This window comes from Athene noctua, chromosome 19, assembly GCF_965140245.1.
Source record: "Athene noctua chromosome 19, bAthNoc1.hap1.1, whole genome shotgun sequence".
Classification (NCBI taxonomy): Eukaryota; Metazoa; Chordata; class Aves; order Strigiformes; family Strigidae; genus Athene; species Athene noctua.
Genome location: NC_134055.1, coordinates 4,540,525 through 4,565,666, shown reverse-complemented (window position 1 = coordinate 4,565,666; position 25,142 = coordinate 4,540,525). Strand labels below are relative to the sequence as shown.

The following is a 25,142-nucleotide window of genomic DNA, read 5'->3' as shown; positions in this document are numbered from 1 at the left end:
AGGGACAGGCAGCAAATGTAGAAGGGACTTGTAACTGGCACATCTTATCCAAAATGCAAAGAATACAAGGGACTGCATTAACCAAAACTCACAGTTGTGCCTGCAATTAGGGACAAGAGTTACTCCTTAACGACCAAACAAATGGGAGGCATCTGTGTGGTGTTTCACATTGTTTAATTACAACAGTACTACTGATTCATGTGTACTTCGACATAATTTACCGACAGAATTAACAGTACAAGCAATGAACAACAGTTTAAAGGGTGAGCTGGCCTAGTTGTGTAGATGAATTTTGGCAACAGTCCTCCTGCTTCATTAAAAACCACTGCAGCTAAAGTGGCTCCTAGCTGGTTTAGTAGACATGAACCATGCCGTAGAGGAAAGTCCAGAACAGGACATATGTGAAGAGCCCTCCTATAAGCCCCCCCGTGAAAAGCGGCCTTCGGGATTTAAAGTACTTGTTCCATCGCCGTCCGGCTTTTAACACCAGGAGCACGGAGAGGAGGACGGAAGCCAGGAAGTAGAAGATGAAGCCGTGCAGGCCGGTCAGGCCGAGGATCCCCGCCGTGGCTCCCGACAGGGCCGAGACCGAGGTCCTGCAATAGTCCAGGATGGCGGCGTTGCCCCGCACCGCCGCTTCGCTGATGAACTGCGGCCCCTCGCGCTTGGCCACCACCGCGGCCATGGCTCCCAGCCGGGCTCGGGCTCCTCCTCCCGCCTAACGACACTGGGGTAAAGGAGACACGCGCTGTACGGGCCGGGGGGCGGACTGGCCCGGCGCAGCCCCGCTCCGCGCTGAAGCGGTGCCTCCCGCGGGGAGCCCGCTCGGCTCCGGGGCGGTCGCTGCCGCCAGGCCGCCCTCAGGGGCGTCGTGCCGGAGCGCGGCGGGAGCTCAATGACCTTCGGCGCCCGCGCAGAGGCCCCGTCCCGGCGCCCGCGGGGCCCTCCCGCCTTCCCCCGGCCCGTACCTCTCATCCACGGCAGCGCGCTGCTCCGCGGGAACCCCCGGCCAGGCCCGGCCGTCACGCCTCACGCCCTGCCAAGGGACAAGCGACACCGCACACCGGCCGTCACCGCGGGGCCCGCCGCCGCGCCGCCGCCACCCCCCCGGGCCCGACCTACCGCCGCAGCGGGGCCTCTCGCCGCCCCGCCGGAAGCGCCTGTCGGGCATCTTGGCGCAGGGGCCGCCGGGAAAGCGGCCTCACTTCCGGCGCCCGCGCTTCCGGCACGGGCAGGGCGGCGGCCGATTGGCTGGCGGCGGCGGGGGGGCGGGGCTGGGCGAGGCGCTTTTGTTCGGGCGGCGGGGCCATGTCGTACGTGCCGGGGCAGCCGGTCACCGCCGTGGTGGTGAGACGGGGACGGGCGGCCCGCGGGCAGCGCCGGGGGCCGCTGAGCGGGGTGGGGGGACGCGGGCGGCCGTGGCGGTGCCGGCCGGCGGCGCCCCGCGGGCTGTCAGCAGGCGGAGGCGCCGCGGGTGCGTGGAAGCAGCGGGCGAAGGGCGCGGCCGCGCGGGCTGCGGCGCCGGCCCCGGCCCCGGTTACCGCCCGGGCGGCGGCTGCCGCTCTCCGCCGCGGAGGTGGTTCAGTGCCCGCGGCGAGCTCGGCCCGTCCCGTGCAGCGCGGCGCTCGGGCACACACGGATTCCCCCGCTCCCGGGTGGGAGAAGCGGGAAGAAGCTCCGCGGGTCTGAGGGAGCGGAGCCCTGCCGAGGGCAGCGGCCCCCCGCCTCCTGCTCGGGCGCCGCCTGAGGACAGCGGGGCAAGGAGCTGTCACGGCCGCCCCGCGGACACGCGTGTTCCCCTCTGTGCAGCAGTTCCTGCGCCTCCGCGGCCCTGCCGCCGGCGTGGCCGAGCGCTTCGGTCGGTGCCCTGCACGCCATGGGCAGGACGCGCACCTGCCAGGCCTAGGCAGGGTTTAAGTAGTGATTCAAAGTCTGTTAATTGCTTTAATCAACAAACAGTGCAAGCAAGGGTCCCCGTGGTTTCTTCCACGCGTTCCACTGCTAAATCTTCCCGTGCTGTGGGTGGGGCGAGCGCGGGCTCCGCTGAGGAACGTGGCGCCGCTCCCAGCCCCCGGAGCAGGCAGCCCTCGGGGTGGGGGGGGAGCCACCCTGTGCGGCCGAGCAAGCTGGACCCTGGGGAGAGCCTCAGCCCGGGGCCCTGGGGGAAGCTCAGGAATGTCTGAGAAGAATCATAGCATGGTTTGGGTTGAAAGGACCCTTAAAAGTCAGCTAGTGCCACCCACCTCCCACTAGAGCAGCCTGAAGAACCTTTGAGCGGTTACTGTTTCGGTTAAGACTGTGACTCTTATCTTGGCTCAAGAATTGCAGAAGCCAGCGTTTATACAATACTTAGGTAATGCATAAAGCCTGTCAGACGCCTGTGTTCATCAGACAAGGAACCTGCTTCTGGATTACCAAAGTGTGTTGATAAGTTATCTTGAACCATCCTAATAATAGGTTGTTATTTCCATTGATAGGGCTGGGCAGGAACACAAAGCACATGACTAAAGAGCAGGGTGAGTCCAGCTGTGAGGGACTGCCAGTTATCCAGACATGAATCCTGTTTAGAGACCTGCTCTGTTTTTCCCTTGTACCCCTGGGCAGCACTGAGTAGTTAAGGAGCTTGGCTGTATCACGGCACAGGCGCCCTTGGGATGGGCTTGCGGATGGCTCCTGTCCTGCCGTTCTGTGGTTGGGCTGAGGACAGGTCAGAGCCAAGTGCTGTGAACCCCTCAGGCGCATGTGACCGACAGACGGAGCGTGCCACGGGACAGCTGGGTGCTGCCCAGGGGGCTTGGAGCTGGCTGCTTGCGGTGCCCAAGCTCACCAAGCTGTGATGCAGCCTGCTCTGGTAGGTTTACATTATCTCTGTGAGGAACAATCTAACTGGGCCTTAAGTATCTGTGTCTGAAACACACTTGCTATTTCTTCCAGCAATCACAGTACTCAGCTATTTTATCTTTTTTCAGCAAAGAATCGAAATACATAAGCTTCGTCAGGGTGACAATTTGATTCTGGGATTCAGCATTGGAGGGGGCATTGATCAGGATCCTACTCAGAACCCTTTCTCTGAAGACAAGACTGACAAGGTCAGACGCTTTGTTTTCTGCAGCAATTCTCTCTGCAAAGGCTGAGCATACCCAGCTCAGCCAGCCAGCTCCACTCACTTGCGTCTGTTTTCTGTCCTCTCCCATAGCTATTAAAGTTACTCTGTTGCCACGTTATCATTTGCAGACTGAGCTTGCTTTAAGTTAGCTTTCTGCCTTTTCTATTTTCCAACATTGCACAAACCTGTTTTTAACTGAATTCCATAATACACTACAAAGTATTTTTGCACTGTCCCATATTTAGCAAATGACCACTGATTTTTTTCCAGGGTATCTATGTAACAAGGGTGACAGAAGGAGGTCCAGCAGAAGTTGCAGGACTTCAGATTGGAGATAAGATCATGCAGGTAAACACCAGGACGAGTACTAAGGTGGTACTGGGTGCACACTACAGAGACATTTCTGCTGGGGGAAATGCTGCCTCCTGGGCACTTCCCAGGACAATCCGTAGGGTTTATAAACTGAGCTGTGCCATAAGCATCTCTACTACATAGTTCCAACAGAACAGTTACAGGACAGCTGCGAGTCCATGCCCCTGCCTCGGTTTGTGTTTTTTCCCTAGGTGAATGGCTGGGATATGACAATGGTGACCCATGACCAAGCTAGGAAGAGGCTGACTAAAAGGAATGAAGAAGTGGTACGGCTGCTGGTGACCAGGCAATCCCTGCAGAAGGCTGTGCAACAATCCATGATGTCCTAATCAATCATCAAGTTGGGGAAGGGTTGGGGAGGGAGATAAATAGACTGGTATCAAGCAAGGAAACAAATGCTAGACCTGGACAGGTTGTCTGGAAGGAGGGCATGTACCTAACTGTGGTAAACACTATTTTTTTTTTTTTCCTTTCTCTGGTGTAACTGGCAGTAGTAAAACTCTACTCCCCCCAGCAAGAGTGCTTCTCTAAAGTCTTCCCTGCAGGTACATGGTTAAGACTTTATTGTATAGTCATGGCTTTGAGGAGGACAGGACAAACCCCATTTATGTAAGGGAGCAACTGGAAAAGCCTTAACTTTGACAGGATTCTTTTATAGCACAAACCAGGAAATGTGGTTTCTGCTATGGAAGGTAACAGGATTTGCTGTGCTTAAGCTTTTAGAAGTGAACTGTCCTGTCCTGCTATCAAATTAAAATGCCAGCATTAAGAGTTGCACACTGCTGTGGGGAGCAACACTGTACTAATCCCACACTGTGTGCTAGCTAGATAGAGTATGCCGAAGGGTTTGGGGCATTACGGCTTACTGCAGAGATTCCCTGTGCAAAGCAGCCTCTTCAGACAAGAAACAATTAACACAGAAGTGTTAGATTAATGCCTGTGAAGTACACTAGAAGTTCATACACACTACAGTTCAACTGCACTGTCAGAGTAAAAACTTACTCTCCTTGTTCCCAAGTAATTTGTAACATCAAGTGAATCAAGTTTAAATGAAAGGAATATGGAGCAGGAAAGAAAACACTATTGCTGAACTTAACAAAAGAGCTGCTTGTAGCTGTAATCTTTGGTTCTTCATTCCACTCTTATCAGACTTGAGGTGGAAGGGGTGGATTTTGGTCTGTCTTCTAGAAGACTTTGCTTAAATCACTGATTTATTGGATGGAAGAGATGAATATGCCAGTAACTTGCAAAAGTGCCTCTTGACCAAACTTAAACTTCTGGTAAGATGTTGTTTCAATCTACATGCCACAGGATTTAAGATTGTTGCTGCAACACTGAGTTAATTATTTAGCATCCTCGTGGTTTGTTAACCAGCTAGCTTTACGGTTATCCAAAAACTGGAGTTCTCAATCCCCATCAGTTGATTTTATACACTATCTATACTTTCCTTTAGCAGTCTTCAGGTAAGCTGTTGTAAATAGAACATGAGGAGGTGGCAGACTAACTTATTCAGTACATTACTGCTGTGCCATGTATGTATGTTGTGATAGCATCTCAGACACACCAGCAGATGCCTATTGACCATTTTTTTTATAATCTATGGAATTATTACAATCCTGCTTTTCAATTTTGTAACTTAAAAGTTCAGTGGTAAAATTTTAAGGCTTTCAAGTTGAAGTTATTTTTGTTACTATAAAGATACACTGCTATTTGTACTGCTATTTCACTTGATTTTACACACAATAAAACAAGAGTTTGATTTCCTGAGCTGTTTCTCCTAACATTAAGAATGCCACTTCACTTGAATGCCTCTGGCTGAGACCTTCTTTCTGGCTCAGGGTGGATTGTGGACTACATCAACACACTGCAGTCTGAGGTTAGTAAAGTCTGGTTTTACTGGGGGGTAGTTGCAGTGTTAGTGAGCTGTCAAATCATCTGGTCTCTAGCAGGGGGAGAAGGGGCTTTAGTTTTCCTTATGTTCACACCTAGTAAGACAGAGTAGCTTTTAAGCATTCAAGTAAAGTACAAATACATGGATTCCCTTCTATTTTTTTTAAGGGTATAATGCTTATCTCCAAGTAACTCAAGACCTTGATCTCTACCTAGAACAAACCACATGTAGTTACGAAGTTGTCTGGGAACAAAAATGTGTTTAATTATGGGGCTGTTAACATGATACACTTAAAAATAATCTCTTTGATAAATCTTTAATCTTTACCATCCACCATTTAGGATTCAAGGCATGTCAGTAGAACTGAGCAAAATGAAGTTAGTGCACTAGAAGTATTCAGATAAATCTGAGCATTTGCCTTAGCACCTTTGAAAGATCTTTTAGTGAGATAAGAATAGTTTCTGCTTCTTAGTTTTCTTTTAATAAAGAGCTCAGGTCCTAATATTCATGTATTATTTGCTACTAACTTCATTATTCTTTTCTGTGCCACTACATCTGTTAACAGCCAACCTGAGTGGTGTTTTACTGTGATCTGTCTGTGGAGTCAGCAGCAGCACTTCGATACAGACAGTCTTTGGTCATTACATTAAGATATTAAGTGGTTGCTTAAACATCATCTCAGATTTTTGGAAGCCAGAACTTGGCTCTTTGTGCTTTGCTTCCAGTCAGAAAGACATTACTCTGGTCTTTCTCTTCCCTGTTAACGTTGCCACATGTTGCTTGGACAGCTCATGCTAAGCTGTCTGCAGCTTCAACAGGCATGAGTCTTCCAAGTGGTGGCTGGAGAGCTTGTTGTCCTTTAAGGCATCTGGCAGTCAGCATTTGGCAAGGCAACAGCTTGTATTCCATACCAGAGAGTATCAGAGTAAAACCAGAGATCAGAATCTGCATTTCTAGTAACTGGCAGTTGGCATCTTGAAAGCCCTCAGCCAGGGGAGGGGCAAGTTCAATTTAAAGTTGTTGTCTTCACAAGTGATGTTATTCACAACGTTCATACCCTTGTCTCCTATAAAGGCAGTAGTGCTGGACCATAAAAACAATATCAAAGACAATGGAAAAGACACCCAGGCCAAACTTGGTTGGATCTCCAAAGATTAACTTCCATTGATCTGTCAAACACAAAATTAGAGAGTTTAGATTAACTTGAGTGTAAAGACTAGAAGGTCATGCTGTACATATTAGAGAAGTTCATGGTTATTATTTGGACTGCTTAGACACACCTTAAGACTGAGTGTAGTGTACATCTTATGCAAAGCTAATTAATAACTGTTCCTGTGGTGTCTTCAGACTTTCATTTTCTGTCTCAAATATTAACAGATTCTTTATTCTTAATGTAACAGCAGCTCGGGAGAACATTGTCCTAAGATAACCTACCAGTTTATATCTGCTTTGTAGCAGGATTCTCCCACCCCATTAAGAAAGGCCCTACCACCTCAGTTCCAGCCTTACCATTGTTGTATGACTGAAGAAACATCTGGAGAAGGCTGAAGCTTCCACCAGTGAAGTCCAGTAATACATTTCCAATACTCCATCCCTCAGTACTCTTCCGACGGAAATTCATGTATGCCTGGGGGTGTAACAAGAAGTCAGTCAGCAGGTCATGTACAAGCAGTTCTGAGATTAACATTTAAGAAGACTTCTTGTGTAACTACACTGGTTTTGTCACTAAAAGACTTAAATAGTCATTGCTGGTTTAGTCTAGTCAGACTTTCAAGAGCTTACACTACAGGCTTAGGATGACAGGAACATACTATAAAAGCAGAAAAGTTCAGATTTACCTGTGGAAAATATTTTATCAGTGTGACTGCTAACTTAATGTAAGAGAAGCAAAATAAGAACTGTAGCCATGTCATTTCCTCAGCTGCAGCAAGAAAGAGTATCGTAAATGTGAAGATCCATGCAAGTGCCAGTAGTCCAACAACAACTTTGGATACTTTCTGACCTGCTCTCTGAAAGAGAAATGCAGATACACTTAGACTGACCCAGGTCATACATCCTCAGACACAGAGATACAGAATATGCTCAGGACTACACAAGGTTACCATCCAGACCTGTTGTTGTGGTATGAGCCTAACTGTTACAAGGGAATTTTAAGATTAAATGAGTGCTACAGCAACCAGCTGTAGGTTTGTAAGAGCTGATGAGCGATATTCAATCATTTGGAACACTACTGTTCATGGGTAAGTGGAAAAGAATACTGTGGCAGTATTTTTGAGTATTTGTGATAGCCATTATCTGTGACACATCTCTAAACTTCCTGAGTTCAATTTAATAATATCAAGAATTTCTATATATGCAAAAGTCTGCTAATGCCATTATGGTAAAAGATTCATGGTTGCCTTTAATTCTTCACTAGAAAAGACTGGCACCTAGCAGTGGTGACAAATGGGCTGTTAAGAGTCTTAAGTTTAGCATCACTGTAGGAAGTACCCCAAAACATAAATACTTACTGTCTAGAGAAAGTCAACTTTCAGATCAGAGGCTTTTACAATAGGGATTAAAGAAACAGCTGACTATTACAATCAGTCTAACCCAAAAAAAGGGTAGACATTACAAAAGGGTCCTTGCAGCTGTTTTAGGAGAAAAGAAGTTGAAACAGAGCTGAAAGTTTGAATTGCAGGGAATCCCTAAGGACCTGTCCTAGCTTGAAGAATGCTCCCAGTAGTGAGGAGACAGGAAAGCACATACCAGCATTTGTACTGTGTAAAGCTGTAACCTGTGTGCAGGCTAGGCATCTGTTTGGGAACTTCATGAACTTGGGTGTTTGCCTTAGTTGTTTTGAGTCCCTACTGAGTTCACTTATAAGCTCATCCATGAGGCTGAAGTAGCTAAGCTTACTGGAGTTGCTACTAGCTCAGGGAAGATGAAGGCAGCTGGACTGCAAAGCCTGACTTCTTGAAAGGCCAGTGCAAGAGCAGTGAGGACTCTGGAGCCCAAAAGGGGATGGTGAGAGGCGAGGCATCTGGCAGAGGGAGCTCAGGCAGAGCTGACAGGTCAGTCCAGCACTTACCTCATAGATGCAGCACTGAATTACAGTGAGGAGAGTCACAGCTACTGCATGGAGACTGAAGAAAACATCATTGACGGCCACAGGGTTCACCCCACTGGGATAACTGACTAAGAATTCCTCCTAGATGTAAGAGAAACCAGAACCAGCCAAATGCCTTAACTCCCTTCTGTAGACAGACACACCACCCCCCCACCCCCCACCCCCAGCAAGTATTAAGAGATAATCATGCTTACCTTAATCAAAGGAATCCAGAAGAGTCCAACATTAAACACACTGTATGCTATAAAGCCAGTAAGGTTTAATGCTATAAAGTCAAAGCTTAGTCCAACAACACTAGCAAGGGGGGGGAAAAAAAAAAAATAAAATATAAGAAATATGCAAGGACAACTTGACACTAGAATGTACCAATTTATAGGCAATTTTTGATGTAAGCCAAAGCTGCAGGCATTGTGACAACATGATGCTGTGAGTTCACCAGAAAGCAAGGTGAGATCTCTCACAGGCCATGCACTGGTACTCACAACTGCTCTCACTGACAAGGTTGTGTCCCTGCTGTTTAACTGCGTGAGCTCACCTAGTCTGATAAAACCACCCCAGCCTGAACCCACAGAAGCAGTAGTGCATCTCTGCCAAAACAAATGCTTTAGTTTTCATATATAATAATGTTTTTACTTACAGTCCCTTAATTTGAAGGGAGCTGGCCTAACAACAACATTGCAAGGAACTGTCTGATAAGCAGTTTATAAAGGTAAATAATCTTTGAAGGTGGTCATCACAAATCGGCTCAGCCAGATGATCTACAACATGACACCAAAGGGAATGAGGAAGTCTCCTCTGTCACAAATCAGTATTGGATGCCAAAACATAGGATTAGATGTCTGTAAGCTGCACCTAGTTTCCTCTGACCTGCATGCATAAAATCCCACTGGGGCTGCATTTATTCAGGCTCTATCTTTGCCTTGCTTTTCCCCCTGCCCCATCTTTCCATGCATATCAAATAGCCAAGATGGATGTAACTGAAGCTAGGAAAATGATTTGCAGAAGTGCTTAAGTGACTTGCAAACACATCTTAAGTCTCTTTACCTCTTTCGTCGCCAGTTCTCGAAGAGTTGAGGATAGAAGGAGATAGACCAGGCGAGGAAATAGATCCAGCCAATCACTTCATCAGCATATCTCACTATGACGCTATGAATCACTTGAAATTGAATCCTAGGTCTGATGGTTAATGCAAACAGAATTAGTTAATTTGTCCATACTTTTTTCAGCAGATTTTCCCTTGTTCTGCTTTGAGAGAAAAAAAAAAAACAGTCCTGATGTTGAGACAAGACAATAAAGATTCAGAATTTGTTTCAGTAGAGTTGCTCCCCTTTTCTTTAGTGTCCTTATTATGTTTAGGGCATCTCCCACTCCTACTAACCTATCCTTTCCTTCTTGTCTCCCTCCTTCCATTCTTTTACCACAGAAATCATCAAAAAGGTCATTGTGTGCCTACGGCTTCCACTCTCTTAGCATGAGGTCTGTTATGCAAGAGCAGAGTTTCACTTTTCACACTGTCAGCAAACCCTCAAGATCATGCCTGTCCTGTTGAGCCTTTCATGTGCTTACCACTCGCATTTGCTTTGAATCTTAAAAGCAGAAGCAAAATGAGGAACTAAACCAAGAGTATCCTGTTGTTCAGTAGCATCTGGGCAACAAGCAAATACAATCCAGCTTTCTCCATCTTGCTGGACTGTTGTCCTATAAGGCAGACTGGCATCCATGAGGGCTCCCCTAACTAGAAAGCAACTACCTATAGCAACTACTAGAAAGCAAAACACCAGTATGTCATGGTAGTGACATGGGCACACAGCTGCATCAGGCTATTAGCACTCCAGAACAAGTTTTGCACAGTAAGAATAGCATCTATTTACAACCAAATGCTTCCCAGATCAGAAAAGTTGATACGTAGTTTTGATACTTTCGGAAGGGGTTATTAAAACCAGACTAAGGAGCCAGAAGAGCTCAGAGTCATCTAGTAATGAAATCTAAGATACCAAGGCTATCACTCTGCTACCATACCCTGTATTTATCTGAATACCTTGGGGATTGCTGGAGGGTCACCACATCTTCTCACCTACATACCACCCATATCCCATTAACTATTTAACTATTAATGAGGGAATAGTTACCCCAAAGTTTAAGAAGCTGTAGGATAGTAAGTGGAACTAAAAACCGGTTTCTCACCCAGTTAAGTTGAAATTAACGGTATAAAGATAAACTGTTACTTGTCCAACATCCTCTGCTTTCACTTGGAAGTCTGCTTTAGTGTGACCTGCAGGCAATTGTACCTGCAAGGCAAAGTGGAGAAAATAAAGAGGAGAATTGCACCATGCTAACAGAAGGCTTTTGCATAAGGTCCGAACTTTGTTCTGTCACTTACTTCATCGGGCAGTTCAATAATGGTGCTGTGTTTTGAGGAGTGTGTAATATTAAGCATTATCACCAGTGTCTCATTTAGCGGAGCCCTGTGAAGGCAGAAAAAGCAAGTCAGGCTGGTGCCAGTGTTTACAAAGATTGCTTCCCGGCTGCATGAGTGTATCTGCCAAATCCTCACACCTGTTGCAAACACGTTGAGCAGTTCACGTTCAGCAGTATTTACCGGTACTCTGAGGAACATCAGCACCGAAGTATATTAGCATTGTACTACTTCTTTTCTCTGAACTAGTGATGGGCACTAGACAGTTAGATGGCCACACTTTACCTCCTTCTCCAAACAAGTGGCAGAGTCATTGCCACCAAAATCCTATCACTGCACTTGTTAACCCCTTTGCTGGTAAAGAGGGGCAGAAGTGATGGACATGTACTTGGGGTGATGAGGGACAGACGTTATAGCAGTGCAGTAAAACAAAACCAAAAACCTCTAAAATAAAAACCCTCTAAGTGACACAGCTCTGTACAGCTTTCCCTGAGAACTCCACTGAGCATCTGCCCAGGAGGTTTAATTGCACAGCAGTACCTAAAATATCATAAGGTTCAAATGCCCATACTTGTCCATGAACAAGGTTCCAGTACCACATCTTTCTTTGTAAAAATAAAGTTCTAGACTGTTGCAGCCATGTTTTGGTATTTTCCTCTTTATCATAATTCTTACATTTTCATCTATTCCCTTTACTTGGACTTTAAGATCCCAAAGGGGAAGGGTGCATGTGTTTAACAATCCTTTCCTGGGAAGAGGCTGACACAGCAGAAACATGAGTAAACAATGCACTGTATTAAACAATGACACTAAGGTCCATCAGCTCCCACTGCAGAGTAACTGCATTTCTTTGCTAGAAATGACAAGTTATCTTTGCTTGGTAGTTTTTTGTTGCTGCTTCTAGGAAACACGAGTCTCTCAAGCATCAATTTTTAAAAATGGAGGAACCATAAGTTCATTTATGGAAGAGATTCAATAAGCTAATATAGGATAGACAGTATAAAACAGCTTTTCCTGCTCAACTTTTCACATAAATGACATAGGCTACTGTCAGAAGCCAACAATACAAAGCTGTTTATGAAAATGCTGCACTATCTTGGTGCATCCTTGCACTAAGCAGTATAATAGTCTAGAAGTGGCCAGTCACACCAATGAGATTCACTTTGTATGAACAATTCACTGAGCCTGCAGGAAATTCTTAAGTATACAGCCAAGTCCTACCCACTTGCTTGTCCCTCGTTACAAAGGGACAGTAAAGACGCAATCGCAATTTTACCTCAGAAAGATAGTGACATTTGTTGAACTTCCACTTTCTAATGAAACCACTTCAGGGACAGACAATACGACGACTCCATCTGGGGGGGAAAAAAAGCCAAACATCCAAAAAAACCCTACACAAATCTCAATTACTATGGATGATGAATAGCTCCTTCAAAAGAACTACCTACTTTCTTTCGTGATAGAGTCATTTTGTCCATTGGTACCTGCAGTGTCAGATTAACAAAATTAGTACACTTGATAAACATCAAAGGGAGTACAGCTTATCTCAAGGCGACTAAACAACTTAAAGAGAAGTAAACAATTGTCACTTGAATGTGTTGCAAGAAACGAATTCAAATATTTGAAGCGCAACAAAAGTTCATGCCAAGAGAAGACTATAAGGATAATTGCAACCCACACTAATTGTTTCTTGATGTGATCCTAGTAACTTAGAAGTCGCAAATGCCAAATATTTAGTTTAAAATTGCTTCTTGGGTCAAAAATTCAAACCAGGTACCCAGAAGTTCAAGAGAATGTACATTTACTATTTTAACACTTCAGGAATCACAAGCACCTTACTATAGCACCCTGAAATACTGCTATTAAGGGGTACACTTCACAACAATCTAGCTACGTTGTGCCACACCATGTTTTAGGGGAGGCCAAGATTCCAAGTGCCAATCCAACAGATATCAAAGCCATGAGCTGGTTGTGTGTCAACAGTTTTGACATTTAGAATCCAAGTTTATATTATTCACTGTATGTTTAAAGGACACAAGAGACAGGAAGAACAGAGAGCTATATAAAAATAATACAGAAATTGAAAGATAAGGCATCCAGGGCAACCTGTTGGGTTTTTTTTTTCTCTTGATGCCTGCATTACACAGTGTTCTTAAGAAGTTATTTAAGTGCAGGAGAGCTCCCCAGTTCATCACTGGCTGCACCCCAGATAGTGTTTAATCTGCTTCTGCAGAGGTGAGTTCAGAGCACAAGGCAGGTGCCCTGTCACAACAGCACAGCACTGTGTCTGAGCACACCAAGTCAAAGGTAGCATGGGAAAGAAGAAGAGCTGATGGGAAGCATGGCGCAGGTCTCCCTCAGAGAGGCATAACCGGGGAGACTGCAGAGCAGCCCTCTTCCACCTTGTACCAGCTCAGAGCTGGCCCCCGCCCAGGAGGCCCTGTGGGCCCAAGCTGGGATGGCCAAACACTCACCACAAGGCCTCAGCAGCACGAGTGAGAGGTGCAGCAGAGCGAGCGCCAGGTATTGCATCCTCATGGTGGAAAAGCTGCTGAAAAAGTGGGGAAGAAGCCTTTGTTCAGGATCCACACGTTTTGAGGGGGCACCAGCCCATCCCCTCAGCTAGCAGCTCCCTACAAACTGTTCCCCCCCCAGCACCATGGCCCCTGGCCCGGCCCAGCCGAGGGACCCCCAGCACCCCAAGAGAAGTCTTATAGTCCCTCTGCCTGCCCAGACCTCCCCGGGGACATCTTTACCTCACAGTTTATCCCGCTGCCACCCCGCTGAGGAATCCCACTCACCCACCCGCTCGGGACTACAAATCTCAGCAGACACCGCGCCTCCGCCATGGCCCCCCCGCCGGCAGCGCGGTGCACGCTGGGAGCTGTAGTCCCCGCCATCTTCCCCTCAGGAGGGACGGTGAAGCGGGGCCACCCCACGCTTTAGGATACGCTAATCCTGAGGAAGCAGGGCTGAGGAAAAGGCGCCTACCTCCTTCCAGCGCCGCAGCTCACTCCCGCACAGCCCCGGCTCTTCCCTTTTCAGCTTCTCACGTGAGGCCGCCGCCTCTCAACTCCCCGCCCAGCGCCCAAGGCGCGTGGTGTGGCCGCCCGCGGCTGCCATCTTGGGTGTGGCGGAGCGGGTTGGGCGTTGGGCTGGTGCCGGTGAGGCTGTGAGGAGGGCGAGCTGCGAGAGGAGGGAAGGAGGGAGGCCTCGTCGCTTTGGTTGTTTGTTGGTGATTCGTTTAAAGCTGCGCAGGTCACCGGGGAGGGCTGGAGAAGGGACGGTTTGTCATGGTGAAGATGGAGGGTTAGTGGTCAGGTACTGCTGAGAGGAGACATTTTCAACCAGAGGGCAAAGTCCAGGCTGCTTGTCCAGCACAGCCTGCCCAGTCCCTGCGTGACGCTGGGGTGGGAGCCCACGCTGTCTGTGCCCTTAGGACCCTTGGCTCTTGAGGAGGCTTTCTGATCAGAGAAAGCAAGGAGCAGTGTGGGGCTCAGCGCAGTGGGTGTTGGTTTGGCCGCCACGTAGAGAGACCCCTTCGTGGTGGTGAAAGTGAAAGCAATCCCTTCTCCCTGTGCCTATGGCGGGCAGCGAGGTGGCAGGCGGGCCTGCTCCTGCCTGTGTGCTGGGCATAGACCTGGGCACGACCTCGGTTAAGGCCGCTCTGTTGGTAAGGGGAAAGCAAGGGCAGGTGGTGGCTGAGAGCTGCTCCAGGGAGACGCAGGCACACACCAGTAGCCTGGAAGCTGGACCACAGGTAAGGGGTGGCAGATAGCACTGCTGGCAATTTCAGGATACCAGCCTTGCCTTGTCGTGGCTGGATTGTGTTGCTATGTTATGCAGACTTCAGTGGCTTTCCTGGGTTGTTTTTGTGCTTAGAATGATGGAGATGGTTGCTGCATGTGTCTGAATGTCTGAAAGTAGAATTAAAATGCTCTCTGCTTACTGTTCAAGAAAGTCAAGTGGAGCAGCTTGTTTTAAGACCCAGGGTTTGAAAAGTAGTAAAGACAATCTAAAACTATTCTCCAATGAACCATCACCTTGTCTTTGATGCTTCCAGTCCCGAAACAGCAACTGCTTGCCAATGGAAAGGGTATTTTGCACTTTAATGTGAGATGGAATCATAACTGGAAATTCCCCGTGGAAATAACCAGGAACATGTGCTCCTGTTAAAGATCTTTACATTCATTGTGTTGGTCAGCCTAAGAAAGGATGAATTAGAATCATAAAAAACACATATCAACATTCCTCTGGCCTAGTATTATAATGAGTCCAGGGGCTAATTTCTGAGAAAAGATACCAAACAGGTTAAGCCTCCTCTCTACAGTTGTGTTTCTGCAGTGAAAAGCATGTATGATCAGATTATTTCATGTCTATATGTAGACTATATTTGAATACTTCTGCTTATAATCTTCATATGGGTCTGTCACAATGTAATCTGAATCTTCAAAAGTGTGAAAAGTGGAATACAGCTTCTCTTGTGGCATGGTTGGGGCAGTTTGCTGAGTACATTGGTTTGCTGGGCAGTTCTAGGAATAAAGTATCCAGAATTAAAGTGTCAGTATCACCAAAATCAACAGTGAGTATATACAGTGGAGATTTAGAGGAATGTAAGGGAGACTGCGTGCCAGTCAGAACACACAGATAATTTTCTTTGGGAGGAAAAAGAAGGGCAATATATAAGGTGAACTAATGAAAGCGTGTAGTGAGCGTTAATGGATTTTTTTAAAAGGTATAGTTCAGTATGGTAAATTAGGAAATTAAGAATTGTTTGGCTTCAGTTTAAGAGGCTGTTATCTTAATCTCAACTTGCTGTTATCAGTTTTCAGTTTTTGTGGTTTTGTGGGGTTTTTTGCAATTTTTTTTTTCAGTTTAATAGTGAATGTTATTCTAATATACGCTATTAAGCTAAATGAATTCTGTTCTTAGCTTCAGACTAGAGTAGCCTTGTTTAATAAATACACTGAGTGAATCCTAATGGTTTCATGCTCAGAATAATGCTTTATGATTACAGGGAATGGAGCAGAATGTCCAGAAAATAATAAAAGCATTGAATGAATGCCTTGCTGCTCTACCTCAGCAGCAGCTTCAAAGAGTCAGTCACATTGGCATTTCAGGACAAATGCATGGGATTGTATTTTGGAAAAAAGATAAAGGTAACGTTAATCCTTTGACATTCCTGTTCAGAGTATTATGATGCAGAAAGTAAATTTTTAACACCGAAGCGATCTGTAGGAAACTTGCATGCTCATTTTGGTCTTATGTAAAACAGAATTAACAGAAGATCATCTTCTGTGGGAATATTGCTTTAACTACTGGAATTTCAGCTACTGCCTATAATTGACCATATTGTTTACACAGATTCGTTGAAGAATTTAGTTTTACAAGATCCCTGCAGAGTCAGCACAATTATTAATATGAAAGAAGAATAACATATTTGTGGCTTGCTAATTGCTTGTCCATCATATGCTATCTGCTGCCAGTTTAAAGAACTTCTGAATCATGTAAATAGCGGGGGGGATGGGGGGGTGTTACTCACCTCACAAAACACTTAATTAGCTGTTCCCAGTATCTCAATATCCTCTAATGATTTAATGATTCTGCAGTAGCAGTATTAGCAGTTTTGTGTATGCCTGGAAAAATAAGCTATGCTTGATCTTTATGTTAGCATGTACATAGCAGTAGCTATCCAATAGTGAGTATTCCTATGCTATTTTAAAATGCTGTTTGAAAGTACAGTAGGAGAAAAACTTAAATTTGCTAAATGGTGTTTTCAGTCTTTTTTTTTCTTTCCTTCTTTGCCCCCCCCCCCTTTTTTTTCCTAGCAAGTCATAGACTGTTATGTTGCGTTCATCTTGCTGCTTATGCGTGTTAGTAATAATTAAAAAAGGATTATGGTTGTGATTCTGAATACTTAGCTGCTTGTAGAATGAAGGGCCAAGACCTCAGAAACAAAAGTCACATGAGGCTTGATAGTGCAAATATTCAGATAATCTTTGTGACAATGAGGACATTTGAAAGAATCAGGCCTTGGATAGCCAGCCCTGTGAGATAGGGATGGATTATCTTCTTGACTAACATCGTATAAACCTCCTGAAGTCTTAGGCTTTCAGAATGTGGTTACGTGTCTTCTTTCTCTTTACATTATGGTGTGCACATCTGAGCAATTGTACAAGTCTTATAAATAGGAGTTACGCAGATTAAGCAAAGATTTATTGTAAGCCATAGAACAGATTTCCCAAAAGTGCTGGTCACTGCCTGTCAAAAGCTGTCAGAGCCTTAATTGTTTTAAGAGACATAATGCTATTCATTACTGGCTGTAATTTTATGTTAAATACTAAAATGATTAGAAAGAAAGAAATCCACAGGCTGATGGACCAAAGGAGCTGTTGCTTACTTTCCAGCTATCCCAAGGGCTGCATCACAAAGCCTCATGGGTTCACAGTAGGCATAGATTCTTATGTCATATTGGTTAATATTTTATTTCCTAAAGCCACATGCCACTTCTGTTTCATTTCTATCAAGTGAAAAAGGGTGTTTGCTCTCACTTGAGTAGACTAAGTGAATCCGTGCACTTTGGGACACAAATTACATTTTTAATAGCATCCTTTAGAGTTAGATTTATAGTTAATCATATTTCTTAGAATCCATTTAAAACTAGAAAAGCAAACCGATTGGAAATTCAGTTCAAACAGACTTGACAGAACAGGGAATTAAGGGAACGAGAAAAACTACGTGTTTGCTTTGCATGTTTCACATAATACTTCCCAACTTTCACGGCTGCTTTGTACTGTGTCAGTGTAACTTCAAATCCCTGTGTCCAACCCAAGAAAGACTCTTTTAGCCATATTTGTGCTAGTCAGTTAAGCAGCTGGATCTCTTCTCTGACCTTTATGACAAGTGGAACAGCACAGCTTGAAACTGCTCCCACCCCCAGCCAAAACCCAAAGGGTTGCCTCAGTTAGAGCCAGCAGGTGACAGCGTGTGGCCAGTCCTGTCCCCACACGGTGGCCAGGCATCACCTGGGACAGCAGTAGCTGTCAGAGACCAGAGCCGTGCCAGCAAAATGTGCTCGCAAACATCACATGCCAGTGCTTGAGCTCTGCCTCTGCTCAGTCTGCTGCTCTGACAGGACCGTGTGCTGCCTTTGCAGGGCTGCTTGTGGTGAGCGTGTCGGGGCAGGGAGTAGCTGGGCAGGAGCAATAGCAGACATTGCTGAGGAGGCTCTGCGCAGCGCTGAGAAGTTGCTGTAATTTAGCTGAGGCTTTCACGTGAATGTGAAGGTTTCATCAAAGGCATAGTGTTCTTGGGTCAAAAAGAACATGCTGGACTGGTAAAACTGAAAACTGACTTAAACCCTATTCTACCTTCGGCGAAGCTCTGTTTTGTAGCATAGCAGAGGGATATTCTTTAGTGCTTTGCAGTCCATGGCTTAATACATATAGATCCAGATTTCCTGTTGCTTTGGCTCAAAAGGTGATGAAACTACATGCTATCCATCATAAGCAGTTCATTACTAATACAGCATTCACTAGGTCATGATGTGGCAGATCCCAGTTAAGATTTATATGTAAAAGCTGTCATATCAGTTTATTACCTCCCGTAGCAAAATTGTGATTTTGTGTGTGTGTGCACCTGTTATTGTAAGTTGTATCATTAACATCTCATGGTGCAAGTTGCTTGTTCCTCTAGGCACTAGGAGTTCTTATAGAGAAGGGAGGCCTTGGATATCATTCTCTATTTTAGCAAAGGATGACTGGCATTATGATGTTATCTAGGGCTGAAAAGTATGACTAATGAAATTGATTACAGTCACTACTGTCTCTGTTTCTGGTCTTTTTCCAATATATTTGACCAAAAGTGTCCAGAAATTAATAATGTCAGGCAAGCTACACTGCAGGGAATCACTGGACTTCTTGGATACTGTGTATTTCAGGTTGCAAGTGGACAGAGTGTGATACAGGCCCTACCTTTGAGCCAGAGGAGGTCAGTCATCTCATTACCTGGCAAGATGGCCGCTGCAGTCCCACCTTCCTCTCTTCTCTTCCTCTGCCACAGTCACATATCAGCTTGGCTACAGGATTTGGGTGTGCCACAGTCTACTGGTATTTAAAGAAGAGGTACATCAACCTGTTTCACTGGCAGTTTCTTATCTTGAATTTATGTGACAATTACTATTCCTGTAGCATGTTAATGCCACTACAGGCTGAGGGGCTGCTTTTCTCTGTAACTGTAATGTTAACTAAGTAGTCAAAGAATATTTAAAATAGCGGTATTCAATATAAACTATATGCAACTGAGCACACAAGAGTCTCTGACCTCATAAAAATACTATAGAACTCTTTAATAAAAAGAAAAGCTTTTGACCATATAGTAACAGAAGCCATAGTACCATAGAATAATTCTAGTCTGACCTACCACTCAGAGGAGCTCTGCTAATGTGGTTTAAACACTGTAATTTTGCTTGGTGCAGATTGTGAAAAGTGCAAGCATGCCTAAAAGAGTAACAGAGTTGCTTTGTCTGGTTGCTGCCAGATGCTAAAACAAACAGTCCCTAAATTAATTTCAGTTCCTTCCCTCCTTAGACACTGAGATCCTTATGAGGTGTTAGGAATGGGCTGCTTTGTTGTGGCATGTTTGCAGAGGATATAATTTTTCACTTATGGCTTGACATCAGCAAGATTTGCTCTTCAGTTTCGTCTGCAGTATGCTATGTTTCTCAAAGAGCCAATGTCTTCCTCTGCAGTGAGTTCAGGGTCAGTAAATGGGGAAAAACTTATTAGATCTTGGTTTCTTCCAATGCGTCCAGCAAATAAATGGAGCATGGCATGATCTTGCTTTAGAGCTGTGTAACTCATGAGTCCAGCAGCTTTGTTTCGTTCCTGTTTTGTTTCACCATTTGGTACATTTCCATTCATATGATTTGTGGATCCTAAAGCAACTGCAGGAATTTATCTATTTTTCTCAAATGCTCCAGGATCAACAAAGCGACATTTTTTTTTTGTGCAGTTACTACATTCCTGGTAACTTTTGCAATGGCGTGCTTTTGAACCTAGACAACTCATTCCTTAGAGCTGTCGTCTCTCCATCTTCCATTACGAGATTGCTGCTGTGGTAACAGCTTGGAAAACAAATTCCATTTAAAAAAACAAACCGACAAAATGCAGGTTGATCACAGAGATGACTGTTTCATTTTTAGATGCCACCACACGTCTGAAGTTCCCTGTAGCAATGGAAGTAATCTTGCTCCCACTGCCTTAAAGCAACCCTCATTGTTTTTGTTTTTAAAATGTTATGTTTAAAAGCCCAGATTTTCTGAAGTCTTATGATGCAGCTGGTACTATCCATGACTATGTGGTTGCCATGTTGTGTGACCTGAAGAAGCCACTCATGTCCGTCCAGAATGCTGCCAGCTGGGGATATTTTAATTGCAGAAGCAAAAGCTGGAATACTGACATGTAAGTGCTAAAGGTCACTCAGGGGGTTTTGTGGGCTGCTTGTATCAGGCAACGTGAACACCTCTTTGGGCCCTAAGAACGAGTGTGGTACAGATAAAAAGTGATTGAAAGTTATTTGTAATTAATAATGGCCTGTACTGAAGAACTATTGAGAGTTTGCTCTGGTTTGTAAGGTATATGTGTTTAAATTATACAAAATGTGGCACAGTATTTTTAAAAATACCTAAGACAGCAGAGCTGAGAGACTCGTCAGTGAGGCCCTGTATACCAAACTGGTCTCTCCTTTTCTGTGGTGGGGTGGTGGGATGGGATGGACAAGTACGTGCTGCAGCCAACGTGTTACCTCTGATGATAAAAGAGAGTTATTACTCTCTAGTTCTTTCAGCTGAACTCCTTCATAACCACTAAGACTTACTTGTGCTAATAGGTAAGAGTTATTAGGCTACAGGAAGTCTTAAGGAATCAGTTTGTTTATTTATTATTTATTTTAATAATTGGCTCTTTCAGGGCTGAGTGCTAAGGCCTTATATATTTCAGGGCTTAGGTTAGGCCAGGACTCCAAGGTGGAAAGATCTGCTTATGAAGGTATGAAAGAGTGACAGGAACTTGCATTTGGCCTGCTGAACATTTACTAATGTGGTGTTGCTGTAGCAATGCAGTGTATCTTGCAGTTGATTGTGTAACGTGTTTGTTGGACTTAACTCTTTGTGATTTGGCTCTGAACCACTAACTGCATGACAACTTAAAGTTTTTTGAGACTTAGAAGTTGCATTTTTTTACTGGTTTTGTGATTGTCCGTTTACCTTGGAACTGCTTCTCTGTATGACATCAGTAGGTTACACTTGCTGAACATGTACTGCTGTATAATCTCAGGTAATCAGATTGCATATAAAGGAAAGCTATTTATTCTTCTAAACTATTCTAGTTTACCCGGCCCGTTGAACTGGAATGCTGCCCCTGCCCAAGCCAAAGCTTTCTAAATAGGTGAAAGCATCCATAAATCCAGCAGACACAAATGTATGGCCAGGTTTATCTGTGACTTCAAAGAGATCTTTGTAGTCATGCCACACATTCCTATACCGCTTTCCTGCAATATTATTGTTCTGATTGCAGATTGAAAAGATCTGGGTTTCCTGTGGACTTGCTTCCAGAGGTAGGAGACCCTGGCAGTATTGCAGGCAAGACAATCTGTGCATGGCATGGAATACCCAAAGGAACAAAAGTAGGAATTGCCCTGGGAGATTTCCAATGCTCTGTTTATTTCTGTCTGACTGAGAGGACTGATGCAGGTATGATCATTTTGGTATCTTTCTTGGTTTTGTCATTGTCCTCCAGGGTAGCTTAGTAAAACACTGATTTTCTTTTATTCTTTTTTTTTTTTTTTTTGTATTCTAGTTCTTAATATCAGTACCTCTGCTCAGCTGACTGTCTCAATGCCTCCGGGTTTCCAGCCTCCAGAGACACCGGATTCTTCCTCAGCTGTTACTTATTTTCCCTACTTCGATGGTGACTACTTGGCAGTGGCAGCATCACTTAACGGGGGCAGTGTGCTAGCAACATTTGTGGACATGGTGGCACGGTGGACAGAAGAGCTAGGTAAGCTATTTCAAGGATAGTTTAAACTTAAAATTGAGGTTGATCAGCAAGGTACAAGGAAGCTGAGGCAAAGCAACAAGCCTAGAGCTGTTTTGTCATGCCATATAGAGAGCAGGGATGTAATTCTCAGGTCATGCTTCCTTGATCTCTCGAATTTCCTGCTGAAGCTTATGAACATGTTAGGACAGTCATGCTTGGACTCCACATTCACATTGCCTCTAGGTTTTGGGTTTTCTTTTGTTCTAAGAATACGAGAGATTTATTTTTTGCATGTGGTTTTTCAAAAGGAAAGGTCAGCAGATTCAAGGACAGCCTCTAATTTTGTATGACTGCAGTCCAAAAAAGTCCCTTGATTAGATCAGTTGACTTTTGCTGCATAGCTTGCAGCACTCTAATGGATTTTAAGACGTAAATTCATGTAATATCTTCTAAGTGCTTTGCTTTGAACATGGTCTTCACAGGTTTTTTTAATAATCTCTTGAGTTTTGCAATACAGAAGTAAGGTCTGAAATTGTTCTTTCAGTGAGTACTTAAGTGAACTCTGCATTCACGTGCAGTTCAGCCACTGATTCTGCCATTAGCGTCTTTAAAAATGTTTTGTGTAACTTAGCACATTATAGTCAAAGAGGAATAGCTGTATTATCAAGAAAGGCAGTTCCTATAATCAGAAAAAGGTTTCTAGTATCACAAATTCTAGATAGAATTGGATGGGGAACTGTGGTTCATAAACTTGAAAAAAAACATTTACTTTTGGGACATGGAAAAAGATACACAATATTTTGCTGAATAGGTGGATCATTGTCCATTTTAAGTCTCCACATGTAAGATACACTAGACCCCTTCAGATTACTAATGTGATATTTCCCGTCTGCAGGACTTCAGGTTGAGAAGTCTGCCATCTATACAAAGATAATCGAAGCAGCCTTGGCCCACAACACCACCAAACTCTCAATCCACCCAACCATATTTGGAGAGAGACACATTCCTGGGCAGTTGGCATCAGTGACCAATATTGCTGTCTCTGACCTCACCCTGGGTCACATTACAAGAGCTCTGTGCCATGGCATCATTGAAAACCTCTCTTCCATGTTACCCGTGCAGCACCTGATGGAGATGGGAGTGAGGAGGATTCTGGGGAGTGGGAGTGCCCTTGCCAGGAACGAGGTGCTGAGGCAGGAATTGGCAAGGATTTTTCCATTCCCTGTGGTTTATGGGAAGGATGTTGATGCTGCTGTGGGCGCTGCCATGGTGATGTTCCACAGAAAATAAAGTAATTGTTTGGAATGGCCTGAGATGAAGCTGCTTTTTTTTTTAAATTTATTTTTTTCTTCCTGACTGTATAGTGTTTCCTTTCACTTCCTTCACTTTTTCTGGACTTTTATTCAACATGCCATCTCACTCATTACAGTGGAAAAAAAAATATGCTTGCATTTAATGTCCACTTCTGCTTCTGGGTGTACACATTTCATTGCTCTGTCATTCCCATTTGTGAAATGAGAAATGATTATCACATTAAGTTTGACTGAGCGACTAGGAAAGATCCATTAACTTTCTGCATAAAATGATACTTCATATGAGGCTCATTTTCCTGGTAGGAAATACGTTTAGAAGGACTAGGAGAGATGAGTAGCTGTCTGTAACTTAGTTTGATGCTTTCATGAGAGACTTCTTGTCCTTAAGCTGTCTCACAATATACATACGTATAGGCACGAGACCAGGGTGTCAGTCTCATTTGGGGAGTTCAATGTCTCTTGCATAAAATTACTACCAGTTTTCACATGTTACATGTTGTCTCTGTAAAGGATAGAATACAGCCTTGGCCTGAATGTTGACAAGACAATCAAAATAAAACGTGGAGAATTATCTCTGTGGCTACTGAGGCTGAGTGCAGTGAAGTAAGGTCTAAGGGCCTGGCCTGTACCATGACTGGAGATGACTGGAATGCAGGGCTCATATCCAAGTGGAAAATACATTTATAGGGCGTGCGGTAACTATTTTCCTTATTTGGCATACATAATTACTTTTTGTTTGATTTTTGATTGGTAAAGTGAAACAGTCAGAATTTGTGATAAACTGGAGGAGTTGGCAAACTCAGAGTTACAAAAGCCCAACTCATCTCTTTCAGCTTTGATTTCCCTTTTAAGCCCAGATACAATTAGCAGTTTGAGAGATGGTTCGCAAAAAATCATTTGTTCTTGTAATATAGTGCTTAGCTATTTTAGTGTATTTGATCCAAAGCTGTTTCTGATTCTGCCCTTCATGTATTATGCCAAATTGATCTTTACTAAGGCAGCTGTCAGGCTAGACTCTAAGCTGTTTTTAATGTTAAGTATTGTTCATATGAATTCCCTTAAAATGTCAAAGTTTTAATCCCCCGCTCTTAAAATTTATTTGTCTCCCCACTCTATTTTAATGTGAAAACATTTATACTTTATCTGGCTAAACCAAGATGGATGTACACCTTTTTTGCTCAAATGAGATTGGGAAGTAAGTAGGATAGCATGAAAAACTATCTAAATCCTATTTCATTACTTAGAAGCATGTATTTTGACTGAAATATGGGCATGTATTACTATCTTGCACACTAGCAACATCAGGAATGGCTAATTTTTATAGTGAGAAAGCTGTTCTGAGATCTTAATTAGAGATGGATGAATTTCCATCTCCCTCCACCCACCCTCCATGCATTTATTCCATGCCATGTTTAGGGAACTATTGGCATATGTAGGAATTACAGAGAAAGTGTGGATTAAATTAAAAGTTTTGTAAAAAAGTCTGAATTTGTTACATGTTGTTTTCCATTTTATGTTAATAAAATATATTTTTGTATCAGCAGATCTGCCTTTATATGGAATAACAGAAAAGAGTTGATAATACTATTCCAGCATGCTGTTAACCGTGAAATCAAGTGGTATTTGTTTCTAGAAGCTGGTAAAATTGTGGCCTGGTTTTAGGTTCTATTAGCAAAGACAAGACTATCCCTGACCTGCAGGCCAGCTTTGGATACATCTTTAAGATCTCTAGCACAGCTGCTGATGTTTTTTCCATTTGCAGTGCTGGAGAGGGCTCTTAGTCGGTAAAATCACTCTCAGGCCCACAAGTCGCACAAAGCCTATGCAGCATGTTGTATGCAGGCCCAAGAAAAAGGAATAAATTCATTCTTGTTTATTATGGGCCTACTTCGATAAGCA

General features: G+C 44.3%; 4 protein-coding genes across 12 annotated transcripts; 2 read left to right on the top strand and 2 right to left on the bottom strand.

The window, feature by feature from the left end:
- Window positions 1-157: 157 nt before the first annotated feature.
- EMC6 (ER membrane protein complex subunit 6) lies at window positions 158-1,215 on the bottom strand. The gene is made up of 3 exons (XM_074922850.1): window positions 1,123-1,215; window positions 969-1,036; window positions 158-727 (listed from the first exon to the last, which is right to left on the bottom strand). Exon 3 carries the CDS (start codon window positions 683-685, stop codon window positions 353-355), a length of 333 nt encoding a protein of 110 aa, XP_074778951.1. The 5' UTR covers window positions 686-727; window positions 969-1,036; window positions 1,123-1,215; the 3' UTR covers window positions 158-352.
- Window positions 1,216-1,276: 61 nt separating this feature from the next.
- On the top strand, window positions 1,277-5,245 carry TAX1BP3 (Tax1 binding protein 3). Of its 3 annotated transcripts, none has more exons than XM_074923057.1 (4): window positions 1,277-1,347; window positions 2,970-3,089; window positions 3,377-3,454; window positions 3,670-5,245. In XM_074923057.1, exons 1-4 carry the CDS (start codon window positions 1,309-1,311, stop codon window positions 3,805-3,807), a joined length of 375 nt encoding a protein of 124 aa, XP_074779158.1. In that variant the 5' UTR covers window positions 1,277-1,308; the 3' UTR covers window positions 3,808-5,245. The 3 variants fall into 3 exon arrangements, with proteins under 3 accessions (XP_074779158.1, XP_074779160.1, XP_074779159.1); XM_074923058.1 differs by lacking the exon at window positions 1,277-1,347 and adding an exon at window positions 1,531-2,851; XM_074923059.1 differs by lacking the exon at window positions 3,377-3,454.
- A 373-nt stretch (window positions 5,246-5,618) lies between these two features.
- On the bottom strand, window positions 5,619-14,011 carry CTNS (cystinosin, lysosomal cystine transporter). 6 transcript variants are annotated; one of them, XM_074922958.1, is made up of 12 exons: window positions 13,886-14,011; window positions 13,369-13,442; window positions 12,343-12,378; window positions 12,171-12,249; window positions 10,859-10,943; window positions 10,663-10,766; window positions 9,523-9,654; window positions 8,673-8,772; window positions 8,440-8,559; window positions 7,208-7,378; window positions 6,879-6,996; window positions 5,619-6,538 (listed from the first exon to the last, which is right to left on the bottom strand). In XM_074922958.1, exons 2-12 carry the CDS (start codon window positions 13,430-13,432, stop codon window positions 6,408-6,410), a joined length of 1,140 nt encoding a protein of 379 aa, XP_074779059.1. In that variant the 5' UTR covers window positions 13,433-13,442; window positions 13,886-14,011; the 3' UTR covers window positions 5,619-6,407. The 6 variants fall into 6 exon arrangements, with proteins under 6 accessions (XP_074779059.1, XP_074779058.1, XP_074779060.1 ...); XM_074922957.1 differs by having other exon boundaries at window positions 13,369-13,445; window positions 13,886-13,999; XM_074922959.1 differs by lacking the exon at window positions 13,886-14,011 and adding an exon at window positions 13,700-13,735 and having other exon boundaries at window positions 13,369-13,445.
- Window positions 14,012-14,463: 452 nt separating this feature from the next.
- SHPK (sedoheptulokinase) lies at window positions 14,464-24,882 on the top strand. Of its 2 annotated transcripts, XM_074922956.1 has the most exons (8): window positions 14,464-14,654; window positions 15,912-16,053; window positions 18,834-19,017; window positions 20,203-20,355; window positions 21,469-21,644; window positions 21,751-21,951; window positions 22,826-23,221; window positions 24,785-24,882. In XM_074922956.1, exons 1-7 carry the CDS (start codon window positions 14,478-14,480, stop codon window positions 23,218-23,220), a joined length of 1,428 nt encoding a protein of 475 aa, XP_074779057.1. In that variant the 5' UTR covers window positions 14,464-14,477; the 3' UTR covers window position 23,221; window positions 24,785-24,882. The 2 variants fall into 2 exon arrangements, with proteins under 2 accessions (XP_074779057.1, XP_074779056.1); XM_074922955.1 differs by lacking the exon at window positions 24,785-24,882 and having other exon boundaries at window positions 22,826-23,682.
- The last annotated feature ends 260 nt before the right edge of the window (window positions 24,883-25,142 follow it).

What these genes read in the sequence shown, in the direction of transcription:
- EMC6 (XM_074922850.1), bottom strand. Translation starts at nt 685, where the DNA reads ATGGCCGCGGTGGTGGCCAAGCGCGAGGGGCCGCAGTTCATCAGCGAA.
- CTNS (XM_074922958.1), bottom strand. Translation starts at nt 13,432, where the DNA reads ATGAGGATGCAATACCTGGCGCTCGCTCTGCTGCACCTCTCACTCGTG. An exon ending in GTTAATTTCAACTTAACTGG is followed by an intron (nt 9,655 to 10,662) that starts GTGAGAAACCGG and finishes ATTAACCATCAG; the next exon opens with ACCTAGGATTCAATTTCAAG. An exon ending in TCTGGATTCCTTTGATTAAG is followed by an intron (nt 8,560 to 8,672) that starts GTAAGCATGATT and finishes TCTTACATCTAG; the next exon opens with GAGGAATTCTTAGTCAGTTA.
- SHPK (XM_074922956.1), top strand. Translation starts at nt 14,478, where the DNA reads ATGGCGGGCAGCGAGGTGGCAGGCGGGCCTGCTCCTGCCTGTGTGCTG. An exon ending in ATTTTGGAAAAAAGATAAAG is followed by an intron (nt 16,054 to 18,833) that starts GTAACGTTAATC and finishes TGTGTATTTCAG; the next exon opens with GTTGCAAGTGGACAGAGTGT. An exon ending in GACTGAGAGGACTGATGCAG is followed by an intron (nt 21,645 to 21,750) that starts GTATGATCATTT and finishes TTTGTATTCTAG; the next exon opens with TTCTTAATATCAGTACCTCT.
- TAX1BP3 (XM_074923057.1), top strand. Translation starts at nt 1,309, where the DNA reads ATGTCGTACGTGCCGGGGCAGCCGGTCACCGCCGTGGTG. An exon ending in CTGAAGACAAGACTGACAAG is followed by an intron (nt 3,090 to 3,376) that starts GTCAGACGCTTT and finishes ATTTTTTTCCAG; the next exon opens with GGTATCTATGTAACAAGGGT. An exon ending in TTGGAGATAAGATCATGCAG is followed by an intron (nt 3,455 to 3,669) that starts GTAAACACCAGG and finishes TTTTTTCCCTAG; the next exon opens with GTGAATGGCTGGGATATGAC.